This window comes from Heterodontus francisci, chromosome 12 (genome assembly GCF_036365525.1).
Source record: "Heterodontus francisci isolate sHetFra1 chromosome 12, sHetFra1.hap1, whole genome shotgun sequence".
Classification (NCBI taxonomy): Eukaryota; Metazoa; Chordata; class Chondrichthyes; order Heterodontiformes; family Heterodontidae; genus Heterodontus; species Heterodontus francisci.
Window position 1 is genome coordinate 105,155,041 of NC_090382.1, and position 23,815 is coordinate 105,178,855.

Below are 23,815 nucleotides of genomic sequence, written 5' to 3' on the forward strand. Positions count from 1 at the left end.
TCGAACCTGCTCCACCATTCAAATAGGTCATGGCTGATCATCTACCTCTACGCCTCATCTCAGTCTTAAATGGCCTGCCCCTTATTGTGAGACTGTGTCCCCTAGTTCTAGACTCTTCGGCCGAGGAAACATCCTATCCACATCTACCCTGTCACGCCCAGTAAGAATTTTGTAAGTTTCAATCAGATCACCTCCCATTCTTCAAAACTCTCGAGAATATAAGCCCATGATGTAATCAACGCATATGCCGATGTTTTTGGCACCTTAGGCTGCCTTCCAGGAGAGTATCACCTTGACGTAGATGTCACAGTAGCTTCAGTGAAGCATGCAGCTCATAATGTAGCTATTCCCTTGAAACAGGAACCGTGAACCCGAAAAAGGGGAATCCTTATTGAAGTTATGCAACCAATAGAATGGATTAGCAGTGCAATCATTGTGAAGAAGCCAAACAAACTTTGAATCTGCATTGACCCTAGGGTCTTGAATCAGGCTCTGAAGCACCTAACTACCCTATTCCCACTGTGGATGACATCTTACCGAGGCTATCCAAAGCAATGTCTCCTCAGATCTTGATGCTAAAGACGGATTTTGGCAAATGAAACTAGATGAGGAGAGCAGTCTTCTCTCAATGTTCGCTACGGCCTACGGCCGCTACAGATGGACACGTATGCCATTTGGGATTATCAACTGTCCCAGAAAAGTTTCAACGATGCCAGCATGAAATTATTGAAGGCTTGGATGGCATTGATGTCATAGCTGATGACTTTCTGGTATTCCGCAGTGGTGACACCACTAGGAAGCGGCAGCAGACCATTACAAGAACTTAGCCAAGTTCCTGCAGAGAGCGAGAGAAGTCAACTTGAGGTTGAACAGGAAGAAGCTTCAACTTTGTCTCTTGTTAGTGCCTTATATGGGACACCTACTGAGGATGGCTTGCCCCCAGATCCGGACAAAATAAAGGCTATCATGGGGATACAGTACCTAAAGACAAGAAGGCAGTGCAATGTCTTCTGGGGTGTGTTACATACCTGGTAAAGTTCCTACCCAGATGGTGTCATATTGCAGAGCCATTAAGAAGATTGACAGATAATGATGTTCACTTTGAGTGGTGAGAACACTGCGTGAGCTCAAACAACTTCTCAGCAAGCTCCAGTGTTGAGGTACTACAGCTTGCATGAAGAGGTCACAGTACAATTTGATGCATCAGAGAAAGGACATGAGGCACCCTTCTTCAGAATGGCCAGCCAATTAGGTTTGTCTCACGAGCCTTCAGTAAAGCAGAATGCAATTATGCCCAAATAGAAAAGGAATGTTAGGCCATAGATTTCAGCTGTGAGAGGTTTGACCAGTACCTACAAGGGAGGACGGTCACAGTGCACACTGATCACAAGCCACTTGTTCCAATCTTCAGCAAAGCCATTCACAGTGCACTAAAGAGGCTTCAAAGAATGATGCTGACATTACTGAACTACCAGCTAGATGTCAAGTACAGTCCTGGGAAGAAGATAAACATAGCTGATTGGTTGAGAAGAGACTACATACATGAACCCTGTAGTAGAAAGGCTGATCCAATTTACAATGAAATTGAACAGATTAATCAAGCAGGCTACGTGAGAGTGAGCAATGCGACATCCATCCAGCTCCAGAAAGAGACTTTGAGGGATCCAAACACTGACGTCCATAGTGATAAATGAATGGCCAGATGACAGAAGTACCAGTCTCATTTCAAAAGCACTTTAATTTCAGTGGAGATAACAATGCAGAATGGAATTCTCTACAAGGCCATGCAAGTCACTGTGCCTAAAGCAATGCAGCCACTGATGTTGGACAGAATTCACAGCAGTCACCTTGGAGTAGACGCTTGCATCAGGTGAGCTAGAGATTTTCTTTATTGGCCAGAATTGGTCGTAAAACTGAAAGACAAAGTGACACAATGTAGCACGTGCAATGCACTTCAGGCAAAGCAGCACAAAGAGCCAATGATGTCACATGACATACCGTCACATCCCTGGAGGGTTGTGTCACAAGAACGGTTTAGCTAGTGGAGTGAGGATGACCTGATTACAGTAGATCAGTACAGTGATTACGAGGAGGTGGATAGGCTAACAGATGGCACCACAGCTGCAGCAGTAATCAAATACACAAAAAGTCCAGTTTGTCAGATATGGCAGACAATGGGCCTCAATTTGGGACAAGAGAGTACAAAGAATTTGCACGAAACTGGAAGTTCGAGCGTAACACATCACCACTACACAGCCAGAGCAATAAGAAGGCTGAATCAGCAGTGAAGATAGCCATGAATATTCACAAGAAGACTTCAAGTGAAGGGACAGCTGTCTACCTAGCAGTCCTAGATTGGCACAACATGCCCAATGAGAGTGGAAGCAGCCTGGCACAGAGATTGATGTCTCATCGCAGCAGCATGCTGTTACCTATGCCAGAGGGACTACTGAAACCACATGTAGTAGAAGGGGTAGCTGAAAACATTCAAAACAGAAAACAACAAGCAAAGGTGCAGCCACCCCACCCCCCCCCCCCACCTTCCAGAGCTGTAGATAGGACAGCCCGTCAGAATCCAGCCAGACAGTCAAGGCCCAGAATGGAGACTAGGCTGGTGCAAAGACAGATCTTACCTAGTTCAGACAGAGACAGGACGAGTCTACAGGAGAAATCATGAATTTCTGAGACTGACGGATGAACTGATCCAACCGCCAGCTCAATCTGAGCCAGTGAGTCAGCCTACATGAGAGAACCAGAGAGAAGCAGATCAGATGGCAGTTCAGAGCGGCAAGAGTAAGGATAACCCTTCCTGTGCAGCAGCAATTGATAGCACGCCAGTCAAAGCTGAGACTGACAAACACAGCATCAGAAAGGGAAGGAACGCCTGCATCCATGAGATTTAGAGCAGAGAAATTAACGGTCAAAACATCATTGATGGCAGCGCAGCCGAGCTGGCCGAACAAGTCTACTAGATTGAGGCAGAATATCAAGATGCCAGCAAAGTATGAGCAGTTTGTCAGCAAGTGAGCTCAGCATGCCTACTAGAGTAGGGTTGTCCAACATATCGCCCACGGGCCAGAAAGCAGCCCACCAGACCTTTCCATCCGGCCCGTGGATGTAAACTGTTCCCGGGGCCGTGACTGGTGATGAAAAATTTCCCTTTGTCAGAATCAACTTCTAAACTATTGCACGTCAGTTTCACAGGTTGCAGAGAGTGGAACACTCATTTAAGTTTTTTTTTTAAAGTCAGTTCTTTTTTAAAAATATCGTTGTCAGTTTCACAGGTGGATAGCCGCTGACATCAGGAACAGCCGTTTCCCAACAGACTCGGGTTTTCCGGCGGGTTCTGACTTTGTTTTTAAAAAGCCAGCCAGAAAAACCTGAGCATGTTGGGAAACCGCTGTTCCCAATGTCAGCGGCTGTCACCTGTGAAACTGACAATGAGCTTTTTTTTAAAAAAGAACTGACTTTAAAAAGAACTTAAAAGAGTGTTCCGCTCTCTGCAACTGTGTGAGAGAGAGTGGTGAAGAGAGGGGGGGGAACAGGGAGAGGGGGAAACAGAGAGAGAGAGAAAGAGAAAGGGGGAGAGGGGGACAGGGAGACAGAGAGTGAGGAACACTGAGCCGGGAACAGTGGTGCAGTGGTTAGCACCACAGCCTCACAGCTCCAGTGACCCAGGTTCAGTTCTGGGTACTGCCTGTGCGGAGTTTGCAAGTTCTCCCTGTGACTACATGGGTTTCCTCCAGGCGCTCTGGTTTCCTCCCACAGCCAAAGACTTGCAGGTTGATAGGTAAATTGGCCATTGTAAATTGCCCCTAGTGTAGGTAGGTGGTAGGAGAATTGAGGGAAGGTGGGGATGTGAGAGGGAAAAATGGGATTAATGTATGATTGGTGTAAATGGGTGGTTGATGGTTGGCGTGGACTTGGTGGGCCGAAGGGCCTGTTTCGGTGCTGTATCTCTCTATGACATGGAGAGGGATAAAGAGAGGGGGGAAAGGGAGACAGAGAGATAGACAGGAGAGAGAGTCAAAGTGTAATTTACTTATGGCACAGAAGGAGGCAATTCTGTCAATCGAGCCCATGATGGCTCTCCATGGATCTATGCAATCAGTCCCACTCCTTGCTCAATCCCCATAGCCCTGCAAGTCTATTTCTCTCAGGTTGCCATCCAACTTCCTCTTGAAGTCACTGATCGTCTCCACTTCCAGCATCCTTGTGGGCTGAGTTCCAGGTCATTACCATCTGCTGCGTAAAAAAAGTGCTTCCTCATATTCCCCCTGAATCATTTGCACAAAACTTTCATCTGTGTCCCCTAGTCCTAGAGGGGAGGGAAGAGACAACGAGACACACAGATCACGGGGAGAGGGGGAAGAGAGATCAAGGTCTCTCCTGAAAGGTGGACATTTATCTAGAATACTCTGCATTGCTACATCAAGTGTACGGGTAGAGACTGACTACTTATACAAGCAAAAACAATGCCAGGTATGTCACTAAATCAGTTTTCAATATAGTGATGAGAAAGTAAGTCAATAAATTAGTTTTCTCATTTAAAGCTTCTTCACAAAAATGCATATTTGTTGTTGTTTTTATTAGTAAGATAAATGTTTAATGCCTTTATCTTTCGAAATTTGCTCATTGGCCCCCTGGGGTGAGCCAAAATCACAATGCAGCCCTCCGCACAAGAGCATAGGGATTTATTTTACAAAGCTCCAGTTTTTTGGGGGTTTTTTTTGAAATTGTCTATTCAAGTTTGTGAACACTGGATACACATTTATTGATGCACAAAGACTTAGATATTGACTCATTGAACTGAAAAGAACACCATGAACACCTAAGGACTCAGAAGAAAAAAACTTGTATCATACACTTATAAATTTGTTGTTTGTTATTGTTCTGTGATTGGGATCACTGCATAATTTTATTTTTATGCTTTTTGGACAAGTAATATTTTTAAAAAGTCTATGTGTACTGGATCCCTCTAGTGGCTTAGGGCCACACACTCGCACAGAGCATAAAGATGGAAGCTCACAGTAAGAAGCTCATGTTAGAATGCTAAATCGTGTGCTGTCTTTTTCGGTGACAGCCAAACCAAACACCATCCCCTTCCACAAAATGGAATGTTCCATTTCCACGTCATGTGCCATTGAATGGATTGCCCCAACAGGTTCTGATAGGGGCTCTTATAATGTATCAGAAAGTGAAGGCACCATATTGTAGTGCTGATCCGTTAGGACCAAGGCAACCTGAGATTTATCTTTAGTTTGTGTTGGATTAGTTGGCCTTAGATGGGTTTTGTGGTGATGAAGCTGCAACAGTAGGTCTCTGTTCATCCCTGGGTGAGGTGGGAATGAAAAATCAGCCAGGGTTCCCGACTGTGGGTTACGTGTGAGGTTGGGACCAGGCTATGCTTAGGAAACCAGGTTTCTTGAAGGGCCCCTAGCCCCCATGGAATTGGACCCCAGGAAAATGTACCCCTTTAGCAAGAGGAAGAAAAAGCCCATTGACTTTAATGGAAAAGAAATTTGGCCGAGTGTAAATTGGGCGTCTGATTCGCTATCGCCTGTTATGTGCCTCCGGTAGATATCAATTTCACCCCCATTGAGTCCAATTCCTGTTTGTAAATGTGCAGCCCGTTATATCACTGCCATGTTTACCTCTTATAAGCACCTTTTTTAATATAAAAATGTATTTGAAAGTCAGACTTGTGAATCCCAGTGCGTTACACTGAACACAAATTGCTCTGCATAGAAGATCATTGCTAAAATGTTGCTGCGATATTTTCGCAGTGCTGCTGTTACGATTTAATTTCCTTTCCCTTCAAGTCATGTTTCGAATTTCCTTCCAACCTTTATTTCAGGATAACCAGACAGACAGTGGGATGGTCCTGGCATCTGAAGAGCTTGAGAAGATAGAGACCAAGCATAAAACGCAAATGGTGTTCAGGTGAGGTGGAGAGAGTGCGGAAGGTCAGGTATCTTCTTGGTGTGTGCATCCCCTTCTCTAATTGTTAATTGTTTCATTAAAACGCAGGCAGCCTCAGCTTGAAAACCTGCTGCTCTTCATTTTCCTTTCATTCCCCAATTACATAGAAACTAGGTGCAGCAGTAGGCCATTCGGCCCTTAGAGCCTGCTCTGCCATTCAATATGATCATGGTTGATCATCCAAACTCAATACCCTGTTCCCGCTTTCTCCCCGTATCCTTTGATCCCTTTAGCCCTAAGAACTATATCTAACTCTTTCTTGAATATATTCAACTGCTTTCCATGATAGAGAATTCCACAGGTTCACCACTCTCTGGGTGACGAAATCTCTCCTCATCTCAGTCCTAAATGGCTTACCCCTTATCCTTAGACTGTGACCCCTGGTCCTGGACTCCCCCGCCATCGGGAACATCCTTCCTGCAACTAGTCTGTCCAGTCCTGTTAGAATTTTGTAGGTTTCTATGAGATCCCCTCTCATTCTCCTAAACTCTAGTGAATACAAGCCTAATCTACCCAATCTCTCTTCATATGGTATATACTCAAGGTGTGGTCTCGACAAGGCCTTGTATAATTACAGCAAGACATCCTTGCTCCTGTACTCGAATCCTCTCGCTATGAAGGCCAACATACCATTTGCCTTAAGTGCCTGCTGCACCTGCATGCTTACTTTCAGCGTCTGGTGTACAAGGACACCCAGGTCTCGCTGCACCTCCCCCTTTCCCAGTCTATCGCCGTTCAGATAATCTGCCTTCCTGTTTTTGCCTCCAAAGTGGATAACCTCACATTTATCCACATTATGCTGCATCTGCCATGTATTTGCCCACTCACTCAACCTGTCCAAATCACACTGGAGCTTCTCTGCATCCTCCTCACAGCTCACACTCCCACCTAGCTTTGTGTCATCTGCAAACTTGGATATATTACTTTTAATTCCCTCTATATCATTAATATATATTGTGAATAGCTGGGGTCCTAGCACTGATCCCTGCAGTATCCCACTAGTCACTGCCTGCCACTCGGGAAAAAGACCCATTTATTCCCACTCTTTGTTTCCTGTCTGCCAACCAGTTCTCTATCCACGTCAGTACATTACTGTAAATGTTTTGTTAATCCAGGGAAGAAATGCCAATGCTGGGGAATAGAAGACTTTCCATTACAAGCATGCACTCTCAACACAAATACTCCCTGGGTTAAGCACAGAATAAAGTCTCTCTACACTGTCCCATCAAACATTCCCAGGGCAGGTACAGCATAGGTTAGATACAGAGTAAAGCTCCTCTCCAGGAAGGTGTCAGCATGGATATGAAGTTGGGTGAGTGACAGGAAACAGAGAGTAGTGGTGGACAGTTGTTCCTCAGACTGGAGGAAGGTACACAATGCGGTTCCCCATGGGTCAGTACCAGGACCACTGCTATTCTTGATACACATTAATGACTTAGACTTGGGTGTAAGGGCACAATTTTAAAATTTGTGGATGACACAAAATTTGGAAGTAAAGGACATAGGCTGATGGAATGGGAGGACGTGTGGCAGATGAAATTTAATGCAGAGAAGTGTGAAGTGATGCATATTGGTAGGAAGAATGAGGAGAGGCAATATAAAATAAAGGGCATGATTCTAAAAGGGGTGCAAGAGCAGAGGGACCTGGGGATATATGTGCGGAAATTGTTGAAGGTGGTAGGGCAGTTTAAGAAAGCAGTTAATGGGATCCTGAGCTTTATAAATCGAGGAATAGAGTACAAAAGCAAGGAAGTCATGAGTCTTTATAAAACACTAGTTTGGCCTCAACTAGAGTATCCTGTCCAATTCTGGGCACCGTGCTAGAATCATTTATAGAATCATTATTTACAGCATAGAAGGAGGCTATTCAGCCCATCTAGTCTATGCTGGCTCTCCATGGAGCAATCCAGTCAGTCCCACTCCCCCGCTCGATCCGCGTAGCCCTGCAAGCTTATTTCCTTCAAGTGCCCATCCAACTTCCGTTTGAAATCATTTATTTTTTTTTTATTCATTCATGGGATGTGGGCATCGCTGGCAAGGCCAGCATTTGTTGCCCATCCCTAGTTGCCCAGGAAGGTGGTGGTGAGCCGCCACCTTGAACCGCTGCAGTCCATCTGATGCGGGTACTCCCACAGTGCTGTTAGGAAGTGAGCTCCAGGATTTTGATCCAGCAACAGTGAAGGAACGGCGATATATTTCCAAGTCAGGATGGTGTGTGACTTGAAGGGGAACTTTCAGGTGGTGGTGTTCCCATGCATTTGCTGCCCTTGTCCTCCTCGGTGTTAGAGGTTGTGAGTTTGGAAGGAGCCTTGGTGAGTTGCTGCAGCACATCTTGTATATGGTACACACTGCTGCCACTGTGCATCGGTGGTGGAGGGAGTGAATGTTGAAGGTGGTGGATGGGGTGCCGATCAAGTGGATTGCTTTGTCCTGGATGGTGTTGCACTTCTTGAGTGTTGTTGGAGCTGCACCCATCCAGACAAGTGGAGAGTATTCCAACACACTCCTGACTTGTGCTTTGTAGATGGTGGACAGGCTTTGGGGAGACAAGAGGTGAGAGTTACTTGCTGCAGAATTTCCAGCTCCTGACCAGCATTTATGTGGCTGGTCCAGTTCAGTTTCTTTTCAATGGTGACCCCCAGGATGTTGATAGTGGGGGATTCAGCGATGGTAATGCCATTGAACGTCAAAGGGAGATAGTTAGATTCTCTCTTGTTTGAGATGGTCATTGCCTGGCACTTGTGTGGTGTGAATGTTACTTGCCACTTATCAGTCCAAGCTTGGATGTTGTCCAGGTCTTGCTGCATATGGACATGGGCTACTTCAGTATCTGAAGAGTCGCGAACGGCGCTGAACATTGTGTAATCACCACGAACATCCCCACTTCTGACCTTATGATAGAGGGACGGTCATTGATGAAGCAGCTGAAGATGGTTGGACCTGGGACACTACCCTGAGGAACTTCTGCAGTGATGTCCTGGGACTGAGATGATTGGTCTCCTTTGTGCTAGGTATGACTCCAACCAGTGGACAGTTATCCCAGATTCCCATTGATTTCAATTTTGCCAGGGCTCCTTGATGCCACACTTGGTCAAATGCTGCCTTGATGTCAAGGGCAGTTACTCTCGCATCCCCTTTGAGTTCAGTTCTTTTGTCCATGTTTAGAACTAGGCTGTAATGTGGTCAGGAGCCGAGTTGCCATGGCAGAACCAAATAGAGCATCAGGGAGCGGGTTATTGCTGTGTAAGTGCCATTTGATAGTACTGTCAACGACATCTTCCGTCACAGATTGTCTCCGCTTTCACCACCTTTGTGGGCAGCAAGTTCCAGGTCATTACCCCTCGCTGTGTTAAAAAGTTCTCACATTCTCCCTGCATTTCTTGTCCAAATCCTTCCATCTGTGTCCCCTAGTCCTTGTTCCATCAGTTAATGGGAACAGTTTTTCCTTGTCTAACTTATCGAAGCCTGTCATAATCTTGTGCACCTATGTCAAATCTTCCCTCAATCTCCTATGCTCAAAGGAGAAAAACCCCAGCTTTTCCAACCTAACCTTGTAACAGGCTTAGATAAGTTAGACAAAAGAAAACCATTCCCATTAACTGTAACTAAAATGGCCCCATCCTTGGAACCATTCTGGTACATCTCCTCTGCACTCTCTCAGACCCGCACATTCTTACGAAAGTGTGGTGACCAGAACTAGATGCAATACTCAATTTGGGGTCTAACCAGAGTTTTATAAAGATTCAGCATAACTTTCCTACCACTATTTATGAAGCCCAAGATCCCATTTGCTTTGCTAACCACTCTCTTAATATGTCCTGCCACTTTCAAAGGTCGATGCACATGCAGCCCATGGTCCCTCTGTTTCTGCACACTCTTTAGAACTGTGCCATTAAATTTATATTGCCTCATCCTATCCTTTCTGCCAAAATGCATCACCTCACACGTGTCTGTATTAAATTCCATCTGCCACTTGTCTGCCATTCTGCTAGCCTATCTATGTCCTGTTGCAAGCAGTTCATATCGTCTTCACTGTTTGCCACTCCTCCAAGTTTGGTATCATCAGCAAATTTTGAAATTCTACTCGCTAGTCCAAGATCCGAGTCATTTATATATAGCAAAAAAAATTGACTCTTGGGGAATACCACTGTCTACTATCCTCCAGTCTGAAAAACACCCATTTACTACAACTAGCTGTTTTCTGTCCTTAAGCCAATTTTTTATCCAATTGGACTCACACTCCTATTTCATAGGAACATAGGAGCAGGAGTAGGCCATTCAGCCCATCGATCCTGCCCTGCCAGTCAATATGATCATGGCCGATCATCCGCTTCAATGCCTTTTTCCCCACACTAGCCTCATATCCCCTTATGTCATGGATATTTAGAAATCTGTCAATCTCTGCTTTAAACATACTCAATGATCGAGCTTCCACAGCCCTCTGGGGTTGAGAATTCCAAAGATTCACAACCCTCTGAGTAAAGAAATTTCTCCTCATCTCTGTCCTAAGTGGCTTCCTCCTTATTTTGAAATTGTGTCTCCTGGTTCTAGACACCCCAACCAGGGGAAACATCTTAGCTGCATCTACCCTGTCTATCCCTTTAAGTATTTGGTAGGTTTCAATGAGATGACCACTCACTCTTCAAAACTCTAGAGAATACTGGCCCGGTTTCCCCAATCTCTCTTCCTAGGACAGTCCCGCCATCCCGGGAATAAGTCTGCTGAACCTTCGTTGTACTCCCTCTATGGCAATAATATCCTTCCTAAGGTAAGGGGACCAAAACGGCACACATTACTCCAGCTGCGGTCTAACCAAGGTTCTATACAACTGGATCAAGACTTCACTACTCCTGTACTCAAATTCTCTTGCGACAAAGGCTAACATACCATTAGCTTTCCTAATTGCTTGCTGCACCTGCATGTTAGCTTTCAGTGACTTATTGACAAGGACACCCAGGTCCCTTTGTACATCTACACTTTTACCATTTAAGAAATACTCTGCACATCTATTCCTCCTACCGAAGTGGATAACCTCACATTTTTCCACATTATATTCCATCTGTCACGTTCTTGCCCACTCATTAAGTCTGTCCAAATCCCCTTTCTTAGAACAATATGTTCTGGAGCCAACCAGAGAGCAGGCTACACTATACCTGGCATTGTGCAACAAGATAGGATTATTTAATGACCTCATAATTAAGGCACCCCTAGGTAGCAGCGATGATAATATGATTGAATTTTACATTCATTTTGAGAGAGAGGAGTGGGTCCAAGACCAGTATTTTAAACTTAAGTAAGGGCAATTATGAGGGCATGAAAGCAGAGCTAACTAAAGTGAACTGGCAAATCAGGTTAAGGGACAGGTCAATAAAGATGCAGTGGCAGACATTTAAGGGGATATTTCAGAATACACAGAATAGATGCATTTCAACGAGAAAGAAAAATTCCAAGGGTGGGACCCACCATCCGTGGTTAACTTAAACAGTTAAAGATAGTATCAAACTTAAAGAAAAAGCCTATAATTGCGCAAAGATGGATGGCAGGTCAGAAGATTGGACAGAATATAAAAAAACAACAAAGAATTGATAAGGTAAAATTAGAGTACGAGAGAAAGCTAACTAGAAATATAAAGGCACAAAGTAAGAGTTTCCGTAGATATTTCAAAAAGAAAAGTTAACAAAGTGAACGTTGGTCCTATAGAAAGTGAGTCTGGAGAATTAATAATGGATAATAAGGATATGGCAGATGAACTGAACAAATATTTTGCATCGGTCTTCACTATTGAGGATACAAGTAACATCCCTGTATTCGATGGAAGGGAGGGAGGAATTACAATCACCATGAAAGTGGTATTAAACAAATTGTTGGAGCTGCAGGCTGTCAAGTCCCCAGGTCCTGATGGACTTCATCCTAAGGTGTTAAAAGAAGTGGCTAGTGAGATCGTTGATGCGTTAGTTTTAATTTTCCAAAATTCCCTAGATTCACGGAAGGTTCCGTTAGATTGGAAAATAGCGAATGTAACTCCTTTATTCAAAAAGGGAGGGAGACAGAAAGCAGGAAAGGACAGGCCAGTTAGCTTAACATCTATCTTAGGGAAAATGTTAGAAGCTATTATTAAAGGGATATAGCAGGGTATTTAGTAAAGTTAAAGGTAATCAGGCAGAGTCAACATGGTTTTGTGAAAGGGAAATCATATTTAACCAATTTATTGGAGTTCTTTGAGGGAGTTACATGTGCTGTGGATAAAGGAGAACCGGTGGATGTATTGTATTTAGATTTCCAGAAGGCATTTGATAAGGTGCCACATCAAAGGTTATTGCAGAAAATAAAAGCTCATGGTGTAGGGGGTAACATATTGGCATGGATAGAAGATTGGCTAGCTAACAGGAAATAGAGAGTAGGCATAAATGGGTCATTTTATGGTTGACAAGATGTAACGCGTGGTGCGTCACAGGGATCTGTGCTGGGGCCTCAACTTATTACAATTTATATAAATGACCTAGATGAAGGCACCGAAGGTATGGTTGCTAATTTGCTGATGACACAAAGATAGATAGGAAAGTAACTTGTGAAGAAGACATAAGGGGGCTACAAAGGGATACAGATAGGTTAAGTGAGTGGGCAAAGACCTGGCAAATGGAGTAAAATGAGGAAAGCGTGAAATTGTCCACTTTGGCAGGAAGAATAAAAAAGAAGCATATTATCTCAATGGTGAGAGATTGCAGAGCTCTGAGATGCAGAGGGATCTGGGTGTCCTAGTGCATGAATCGCAAAAGGTTAGTATGCAGGTATAGCAAGTAATTAGGAAGGCTAATAGAATGTTAGCGTTTATCGCAAGGGGAATTGATTACAAAAGTAGGGAGGTTATGCTTCAGCTATGCAGGGCATTGGTGAGACCACATCTGGTATACTGTGTAGAGTACTGGTCTCTTTATTTAAGGAAGGATATAAATGCGTTGGAGGCAGTACAGAAAAGGTTTATGAGACTAACACCTGGAATGGGCGGGCTGTCTTATGAGGAAAGATTGGACAGGCTAGGCTTGTATCCGCTGGAATGTTGAAGAATAAGAGGCGATTTGATTGAAACCTATAAGATCCTAAGGGGTCTTGACAGGATGGATGTGGAAAGGATGTTTCCCCTTGTGGAAGAATCTAGAACTAGGGGTCACTGTTTAGAAAAAGGGGTCGCCCATTTAAGACAGAGATGAGGAGAATTTTTTTCTCTCAGAGGGTCGTGAATCTTTGGACTTCTCTTCCCCAAAAGGCAGTGGAAGCAGGATCTTTGAATATTTTTAAGGCAGAGATAGATTCTTGATATGCAAGGGGGTGGAAGATTATCAGGGATAGGTGGAAATGTGGAGTAATCAGTTCAGCCATGAAATTATTGAATGGCGGAGCAGGCTCGAAGGGCCAAGTGGCCTATTCCTGCTCCTAATTCTTATGTTCATATATCTTGCAATGTCCCAGACACCACCATCACTGTCCCTGGGTATGCCCTGTCCCACTGGCAGGACAGACCCACCAGAGGTGGCGGCACAGTGATATACAGCCAGGAGGGAGTTACCAGGGAGTCCTCAACATTGACTCCAGACCCCATGAAGTCTCATGGCATCAAGTCCAACATGGGCAAGGAAACCTCCTGCTGATTACCACCTACTGCCCTCCCTCGGGTGATGAATCAGTGCTTCTCCATGTTGAACACCAATTGGAAGAAGCACTGAGGGTGGCAAGGGCACAAACTGTACTCTGGGTGGGGGACTTCAATGTGCATCACCAAGAGTGGCTCAGTACCATCACTTCTGACCGAGCTGGCTGAGTCCTAAAGAACATAGCTGCTAGACTGGGTCTGCAGCAGGTGGTGAGGGAACCAACAAGTGGGAAAAACATACTTGACCTCGTCCTCACCAATCTACTTGTCGCAGGTACATCTGTCCATGACAGTATTGGTAGGAGTGACCACCGCACAGTCCCTGTGGAGAAAAAGTCCCGTCCTCACATTGAGGGTACCCACCATTGTGTTGTATGGCATAACCACCGTGCTAAATGGGATAGATTTTGAACAGGTCTCGCAACTAAAAACTGGGCATCCATGAGGCGTTGTGGGCCATCAGCAGCAGCAGAATTGTATTCAAGCACAATCTGTAACCTCGTGGCCCGGCATATCCCTCACTCTACCATTACCATCAAGCTGGGGGACCAATCCTGGTTCAACGAAGAGGGCATGCCAGGAGCAGCACTAAGCATACCTAAAAATGAGGTGTCAGCCTGGTGAAGCTACAACACAGGACTACTTGCAGGCCAAACAGCGGAAGCAGCATGCAATAGACAAAGCTAAGCGAACCCACAACCAACGGATCAGATCTAAGCTCTGCAGTCCTACCACATCCAGTCGTGAATGGTGGTGGACAATTAAACAACTAACTGGAGGAGGTGGCTCCACAAATACCCCCATCTTCAACGATGGGGGAGTCCAGCACATCAGTGCAAAAGACAAGGCTGAAGCATTTGCATTCATCTTCAGCCAGATGTGCCGAGTGGATGATCCATCTCTGTCTCCTCCTGAGGTCCGCAGCATCATAGATGCCAGTCTTCAGCCAATCCGATTCACTCCACATGATATCAAGAAAAGGCTGAAGGCACTGGATACTGCAAAGGCTATGGGTTCTGACAATATTCTGGCAATAGTACTGAAGACTTGTGCTCCAGAACTAGCTGCACCCTAGCCAAGCTGTTCCAGTACAGCTACAACACTGGCATCTACCTGGCAATGTGGAAAATTGCTCAGGTATGTCCTGTGGCCAAAAAGTAGGATGAATTCATCCTGGCCAATTACCGCCCTATCAATCTACTCCCAATCATCAGCAAAGTGATGGAAGGCGTCATTGACAATGCTGTCAAGCAGCACTCGTTCAGCAATAACCTGCTCACTGACCATCAGTTTGAGTTCCGCCAGGGCCACTCAGCTCCTGACCTCATTACAGCCTTGGTCCAAACATGGGAAAAAGAGCCGAACTCCAAAGGTGAGATGAGAGTGACTGCCCTTGACATCAAGATAGCATTTGACCGAGTATGGCATCGAGGAGCCCGAGCAAAACTGGAGTCAATGGGAATCGGGGGGAAAACTCTGCACTGGTTGGAGTCATACTAGCACAAAGGAAGATGGTTGAGGTTGTTGGAGGTCAATCATCTCAGTCCCAGGGCATCATAGCAGGAGTTCCTCAGGATAGTGTTCTAGGCCCAACCATCTTCAACTGCTTCATCAATGACCTTCCCTCCATCATAAAGTCAGAAATGGGGATGTTCGCTGATGATTGCAAAATGTTCAGTACCATTCGCAACTCCTCACATACTGAAGCAGCCTATGTCCATATGCAGCAAGACCTGGACAACATCCAGGCTTGGGCTGATAAGTGGCAAGTAACATTCCTGCCACACAAGTGCCAGGCAATGACCATCTCAAACAAGAGAGAATCTAACCATCTCCCCTTGACGTTCAATGACATTTCCATCACTGAATCCCCCAATATCAACATCCTGGGGGTCACCATTGACAAGAAATGGAACTGGACCAGCCACATAAATGCTGTGGATACAAGAGCAGGTCAGAGGCTCGGAATCCTGCAGCAAGTAACTCTCACCTCTTGTCTCCCAAAGCCTGTCCACCATCTACAAGGAACAAGTCAGGAGTGTGATGGAATACTCTCCACTTGTCTGGATGGGTGCAGCTCCACCAACACTCAAGAAGCTCGACACCAGCCAGGATAAAGCAGTCCACTTGATTGGCACTCCATATACCACCTTCAATATTCACTCCCTCTACCACCGACGCACAGTGGCAGCAGTGTGTACCATCTACAGGATGCTCTGCAGCAACTCACCAAGGCTCCTTCGACAGCACCTTCCAAACCTGCGACCTCTACCACCTAGAAAAACAAGGGCAGCAGATGCATGGGAATACCATCACCTGCAAGTTCCCCTCCAAGCCAGACACCATTCCAACCTGGAATTATATTGCCGTTCCTTCACTGTCACTGGGTCAAAATTCTGGAACCCTCCTTCCTAGCAACACTGTGGGGGTACCACACCCCAAGGACTGCAGCGGTTCAAGAAGGCAGCTCACCACCACCTACTCAAGGGCAGTTAGGGATCGGCAAAAAATGCTGGCCTAGCCAGCAATGCCCCACATCCCAGAAATGAATTTAAAAAACACCCTGAAGACCTCTGCATCTTCTGCCTCTTCCTAGTCCTTCCAGATGGCCACCCACCTACTATCCTGAACTCTTATTGCCTGCGGAGTGACCACCTCCTGGAAAGTATGATCCAGGAAACTATCCTGCTCCCTGATGCTCTGCAGTGATTCCAGCTGCCCCTCAAGCTGGGAAATCCTGATCTCAAGCTGAAGCAGCTAGAGCCACTTACTATGTACGTGGTTCCCCCAAGACACATGGTTTCCTGGAGTTCCCACATGGCGCAGGAATTACAAGCAACGGGTCGTAGCTGCCCATCCATGAACTTAAAAAAAAACTCTATTCCCTCATTTAGAATTTAGGTGGTACCTTCTTTAAATTAATCATTTTAATTAATGCTTCTAGACCTGCTCTGTGCTAATACTCTTACTAATTCACTTACTGGTATACTCACCCTGATTTGAAATTTCTAATTTCCCGGCTCCTAATTTGAAAGCATGCCCTAGTTCAGGGAGAGAAAAAGAGAAATACTTACCAACCAATCGCTTACCTGCTTTCCTGTGACATCACACTTTGATTTTCTTTTCAAATGTAGTGAGTCCACTTTAAACCCTCCCCAGAGCTTCCACCGGTCTCACTGTGCCCTTGTTCTTCCGGCTGCTCCTTTATCCTCCCCGTCAGTCTCACTGTGCCCTTGCTCTCCCAGCCACTCCTTTATCCTCCCTGTAGGTCTCACTGTGCTCTCGCTCTCTGGGCTGCTCCTTTATCATCCCCTCCAGTCTCCCTGTGCTCTCACTCTCTGGGCTGCTCCTTTATCATCCCCTCCAGTCTCCCTGTGCTCTCATTCTCTGGGCTGCTCCTTTATCATCCCCTCCAGTCTCCCTGTGCTCTCACTCTCTGGGCTGCTCCTTTATCCTCCCCTTCGGTCTCACTGTTCTCTCGTTCTCCCAGCTGCTCCTTTACCCTCCCCGTCAGTCTCACTGTGCTCTCACTCTCTGGACCGTTCCTTTATCCTCCCCGTCAGTCTCACTGTGCTCTCACTCTCTGGGCCGTTCCTTTATCCTCCCCGTCAGTCTCACTGTGCTCTCACTCTCTGGGCCGTTCCTTTATCATCCCCTCCAGTCTCCCTGTGCTCTCACTCTCTGGGCTGCTCCTTTATCCTCCCCTTCGTTCTCACTGTTCTCTCGTTCTCCCAGCTGCTCCTTTATCATCCCCTCCAGTCTCCCTGTGCTCTCACTCTCTGGGCTGCTCCTTTATCATCCCCTCCAGTCTCCCTGTGCTCTCACTCTCTGGGCTGCTCCTTTATCCTCCCCTTCGGTCTCACTGTTCTCTCGTTCTTCCAGCTGCTCCTTTATCCTCCCCGTCAGTCTCACTGTGCTCTCACTCTCTGGGCCGTTCCTTTATCCTCTCTGTCAGTCTCACTGTGCTCTCGCGCTCTGGGCCGTTCCTTTATCCTCTCCGTCAGTCTCACTGTGCTCTCGCTGTCTGGGCCGTTCCTTTATCCTCCCCGTCAGTCTCACTGTGCTCTCACTCTCTGGGCCGTTCCTTTATCCTGCCCATCAGTCTCACTGTGCTCTCGCTCTCCAAGCCATTCCTTTATCCTCCCCGTCAGTCTCACTGTGCTCTCGCTCTCCAAGCCGTTCCTTTATCCTCCCCGTCAGTCTCACTGTGCTCTCACTCTCTGGGCTGCTCCTTTATCCTCCCCGTCAGTCTCACTGTGCTCTCGCTCTCCAAACCGCTCCTTTATCCTCCCTGCCACGGGCTCACTGTGCTCTCACTGTCCAGGTCATTCCTTTATCCTCCCCACTGCTGATCTCGCTGTGCCCTCGCTCTCCGAGTTGTTCCTTTATCCTCCCTGCCACCTGTCTCTCTGTGCTCTTGCTCTCCGGGCTGCTTCTTTAACCTCCCCTCTCTGTTCTCCCGCTCTCCAGGCCACTCCTTTATCCTCCCTTCCTGTCTCACTGTGCTCTCACTCTCTGGGCTACTCCTTTATCCTCCCCTCCGGTCTCCCTGTTCTCTCACTCTCCAGGCCACTCCTTTATCCTCCCTTCCTGTCTCACTGTGCTCTCACTCTCCAGGCCACTCCTTTATCCTCCCCTCTGGTCTCTCAGTTCTCTCGCTCTCCAGGCCACTCCTTTATCCTCCCTTCCTGTCTCACTGTGCTCTCACTCTCTGGGCTACTCCTTTATCCTCCCCTCTGGTCTCCCTGTTCTCTCACTCTCCAGGCCACTCCTTTATCCTCCCTTCCTGTCTCACTGTGCTCTCACTCTCCAGGCCACTCCTTTATCCTCCCCTCTGGTCTCTCAGTTCTCTCGCTCTCCAGGCCACTCCTTTATCCTCCCTTCCTGTCTCACTGTGCTCTCACTCTCTGGGCTACTCCTTTATCCTCCCCTCCGGTCTCCCTGTTCTCTCACTCTCCAGGCCACTCCTTTATCCTCCCCTCCGGTCTCTCTGTTCTCCCGCTCTCCAGGCCACTCCTTTATCCTCCCGTCCTGTCTCACTGTGCTCTCACTCTCCAGGCCACTCCTTTATCCTCCCCTCTGGTCTCTCAGTTCTCTCACTCTCCAGGCCACTCCTTTATCCTCCCCTCTGGTCTCCCTGTTCTCCTGCTCTCCAGGCCACTCCTTTATCCTCCCCTCCGGTCTCCCTGTTCTCCTGCTCTCCAGGCCACTCCTTTATCCTCCCCTCTGGTCTCCCTGTTCTCCCGCTCTCCAGGCCATTCCTTTATCCTCCCCTCTGGTCTCCCTGTTCTCCTGCTCTCCAGGCCACTCCTTTATCCTCCCCTCTGGCCTCCCTGTTCTCCCGCTCTCCAGGCCATTCCTTTATCCTCCCCTCCGGTCTCCCTGTTCTCCTGCTCTCCAGGCCACTCCTTTATCCTCCCTTCCTGTCTCACTGTTCACTCTAGAAAGTATGTGAAGACTTTAGGGAGGGGGCAGAAATGATTTACGAGAACTTTCCAGGGTTGAGGGACTTCAGTTATGTGGATAGATTGGAAAAGCTGGGCCTGTTCTTAGAGAATAGATTGAGAGGAGATTTTATGGAAGTGTTCAAAATCATGACGAGTCTGAGCAAAGTAAATCGGAAGAAACTGTTCCCATTGGTGGAAGGGTTAAGAAGCAGATGACAACAATTTAAGGTGATTGGCCAAAGAACTGACAACGACTTGAGGAAAATCCTTTTTGCATAGCGAGTGATTGGGATCTGGAATGCACTGCCTGAGAGTGTGCTTTCAAAAAAGCACCTGAAAAGAATTTCAGAGTTATCTATGGGGAAAGGGTAGGGGAGTGGGACTATTGAGTTGTTCTTGCAGAGAGCTGGCACAACACAATGGGCCAAATGGCCTCCTCTGTGCTGTAACCATTCTGATTCTTAACACTATCCCATCAGACACTCCCAAGTCAGTTAGAACATGGGTTAGAAAAAAAAAACGGGGTTAGATACAGAGTAAAGCTCCCTCTACACTGTCCCCATCAAACACTAAAAAAAGAAAAAAAAATGGGTTAGATACAGAGTAAAGCTCCCTCTACATTGTCCCATCAAACGCTCCCATGGCAGGTACAACATATGTAGTCTTTGATACTGTATGAGGGAAGGGGGGAGGAATCGAATCTTAAACCTTGTTAATTTTATCATAATCCACTTGCTCGCAGTCAAAGTCAATGCTTGCATCTAAATTATCTGCTCCTCTCAACGCTTTCAAAAATACCTGGATAACATGTCTAATCAGATTAATCTTTTATTTTACGAATATGAACAATTTTATCTCTAAGTCTCTCTTTCCATCTGCATCTCAGTTTCACAAAGTGTACAGGGTTAGAAGAATAATACACATTCCACCAAGTTTAATTATGATCTGCTTGGCTCATACCAATTGCTATACAAGGATAAAGTCTAACCAATCACAGTGGTTGTCATATAGTTTAAACAACATGCATTTGGTGAAACCTTCATCACATAGTCACGTTTCAGTTTCCATTACTACACAGTAGCCCCGTCTGCCAAGCTCACTTTAACCAGGAACTTGTTGACGTTATTATATTATTTAATTCATTCTTGGGATGTGGGCATCACTGGCAAGGCAGGAATTTATTGCCCCATCCCTAGTTGCCCTTGAGAAAGTGGCGGTGAGCCGTCATGTTGGACCTCTGCTGTCCGTGTGGTGAAGGTGCTCCCACAGTGCCGTTAGGGAAGGAGTTCCAGGATTCTGACCGAGTGATAGTGAAGGATGGCCGATTATATGCCCAGGTCAGGATGGTATGTGTGACTCGGAGGGGAACTTGGAGGTGGTGGTGTTCCCAAGCACTTGCTACCCTTGTCCTTCTGAGTGTTAGAAGTTGTAAGTCAGCCAAAGAGATGCTGTCGCTTGTTCAACACCAGCATTACCAGCCAATACGACTGCCACTAGAAAAAGTAACCAACAACAACAATAGATTGCATTTATACAGCACCTTTATAGTAAAACATCCCAAGGCGCTTCACAGGAGCATTATCAAACAAAATTTGACACCTAGACACATAAGAAGATATCAGGATACGTGACAAAAACTTGTTCAAAGAGGTAGGTTTTAAGGAGCGGACTTAAAGGAGGAGAGAGAGGTAGAGGCAAAGAGGTTAGGGAGGGAATTCAGAGGTCAAGGCCTAGGCAGCTGAAGGCAGGGTGCCAGTGGTGAGTGACGGGAATTGGAGGAACTCAGTGATCTCAGAGGATCAATGCCATGGAAGAGCTTTATGTATGTGAGCAGAGAAACACAGTGATGACTTCCTGCTCCAACCTTTTGGGCAGTTATTTAACTCCTGTTTCGTTTCTTCTTTCACAACAGAAAACCTTCAAGTAAAAGCACAGACATGGCCTCAGAGTTTTACAGACGGCCGGACAGGTGTAGGTGCAAATCAGCCTGGTGTCCTGAGACCTTGGGGCAGACCATTAACAGCAATGACTATGGACACCTCTCGCATGTCGCTCAGGAGCGTGAGGGACGGAGTACACAGCCCGTGGATCCCATCACTCTGGAAAGCACCTCCCGCTTCTAGGACCTTACTCTCGTGGGAAGAATCTCTGCAGAAATCCCAGTTCACTGTATCAGTCCAATGCAACAGTTAGACTTTGCTCCAGAGAATACCTTGCTTACTCTAAGCAGTTCTTCCACTGCAGCTGGCGTGAAGTGACTAAATATCAAGGGAACCACAGAGGTAGATTTGCAGCTGACCTCCCGGGTATATAACTCATCCATTATACAAACGGCCTGGTTTTCAATTGCAATTATTTCACCGCAAATGAAAATTTGGCGGTTTCTATAACTAGCTGCCCGAGAATAAGTTCAAAACCTTCCCCAAATGTGTTGGAGGACCTTAGCTTTCCAAAAAAGAAACTATATATAACCAGATTTGTAATTATGACTTTATTCAAAGAGTCCTTTTGAAAGTCTGTGTATTTTTTTTCCAATTTGTTTTATTATTTTCTCCTTTTTAGTTTTGTCAAGTTCAGAAATTCACTGGGAATCTGTGTATTTTAACAGTGCGATTTAAAAATAATAGAGTTTAACTTTGAACATTTAAAGTTGCTTGTACACATACCCAGCTTCTCAGTGTCAACTATTCATTGTGAGATTGTTAATGTTTGTGTAAGGAACGTCTGTACAATTTCACTTTAAATAGCAAGCAGCCGAAATCTTCCCTCTGAGAAAATTCAAGAGATTGTTTAATATTGATATCTTGAGTCGTTCAATATTAGTGTCCGGACAGTCCCTCTCACTTTCACAATCCCTCAAACCTGACTGCCTCATTGTCACATACTGCTAGCCTGTACCTTTGCTACCAATTTACCAGATAAAAGCAAAACTGTTGGATTGTCTAAGCCTGGCTCGTAAACTACAGAAAAGGCACTGAAATTAGTACACAAAGAAAAAGAAAGAACTTGCATTTCTTTAGCAGCTTTCATGACCTCGGGGCTTGCCAAAGTGCTTTACCAGCCAATGAAGTGTAGTCACTGTTGTAACTTCGGAAATGCAACAGCAATTTATGCACAGTAAGCTCCCACAAACAGCAATGATATAAATGACCAGATATTTTTAATATTGGTTGAGGGATAAATATTGGCCAGGACAGTGAGGGATAACTCCCCAGCTCTTCTTCAAAATCCTGGCTGTGCTTCTGTCCAGCGTGAACCCCAGACTGTGCTTCTGTCTAGCTCCAACCCCAGACTGCACTTCTGTCTAGCCCTGACCCCCAGACTGTGCTCTTATCTAGCCCTGACCTCCAAACTGTGCTCCTGCCTAGCCAATCGCCCACCAGCAGCGAGACCATGGAACATTACCAATTTACTTTTTAAACTTCCTTGTCAGATTTTTGATGCAAATGGATTATTAGCGACCTTGATGTCATCATCCTCCAGCACTGCAATATTTTGTACTCACCTTGGCATTTATTTCATTCCTGTAATATACTTGGCTCAGGTAATCCCCTCCCACCCTCTTATATTCTCTACTCTTACAGAAAAAAAATTACACAAAACTACATAATGAACAGACTGATCAATGTGAATATTACTCGGGGGGGGGGGGGGGGGGGGGCGGGGGGTGTGAGGAGAGGGGAGAGAAGGGGAGAGTGACTGTTCTGTGCATTTCATGTAAACAGGATTATAATTGTTATTTGTTTTGGATGATGAGAAATTCTATTGATTTAAATGACTGAGATTGTGGTTTTACAGATGCATCTGTCTTCTTGTTGAAACTGATACTTTTATTGCTAACTCTGGGCAGTTGCCTACCCTGTAGAGGTATGTGATACGCTGAAATATCATTAATTATTGATTATTATATACGATAACAACTTGTATTTACATAGCTCTTTTAATGTAACAAAATATCCCAAGAAGCTTCACAGGAGCATTATCAAACAAAAATTTGACACCAAGTCACATAATGAGTTTCAGGAGAGGTGACCAAAAGCTTGGTCAAACAGGTAGGTTTTTAAAGGAGTGTCTTAAAGGAGGAGAGGTAGAGAGACAGAGAAGTTTTGGGAGGGAATTCCAGAGCTTAAGGCCTAGGCAGCTGAAGGCACAGCCACCAATGTTCGAGAGATGAAAATCGAATTTGTGCAAGAGGCTGGAATTGGAGGAGCGCAGAGATTATGAAGGGTTGTAAGGCTGGAAATGGTTACAGATAGAGGGAGGGATGAGGCCATGGAGGGATTTGAACATGATGAGGATTTTAAAATGGAGACATACAAGACCGGAAGCAATGTGATCCCTCTGTGACAGAGAGGACTAATCTTCTGCTTTTTATTCCCCCAACTGAAGACCATTCACTGAAGACCATTATCATGCCCATTCCCTAACTCAGATCAGTTAACTCAGCACGGACCAAGAATCAAAGACGAGAGCTTGGGGTCAACATTGACTTCATGCAATAGCGTAAAACAGGTGGTAGCGAGACACCAATTGGTTTAACCTCTCCATCATAATTTTTATTCCCATTGCGGTGAGGAAATTGTTATAATCTGGAATGCACTGCTTCAAAGGCCAGTGGAAACAGTTTCAATTGCAACATTCAAAAGGGAATTGGATAAATATTTGAAGGAGAAAATTTTGTATGGTCACAGGGAAAGAGCAGGGGACTTGGACTAATTGGATAACTCTCAAAGAGCCA

General features: G+C 45.8%; 1 protein-coding gene across 2 annotated transcripts in view; it reads left to right on the forward strand.

Moving 5' to 3' along the window:
• Nucleotides 1-22,712, forward strand: part of flt4 (fms related receptor tyrosine kinase 4) — a 262,662-nt gene extending 239,950 nt beyond the window's left edge. For both annotated transcript variants that reach the window (XM_068044014.1, XM_068044013.1), the window contains 2 exons: nt 5,858-5,943; nt 20,990-22,712. In XM_068044014.1, coding sequence (XP_067900115.1) covers nt 5,858-5,943; nt 20,990-21,200 — 297 coding nt within the window. In that variant the 3' untranslated portion in view covers nt 21,201-22,712. The remainder of the gene's footprint in view (nt 1-5,857; nt 5,944-20,989) is intronic.
• Nucleotides 22,713-23,815: the final 1,103 nt, after the last annotated feature.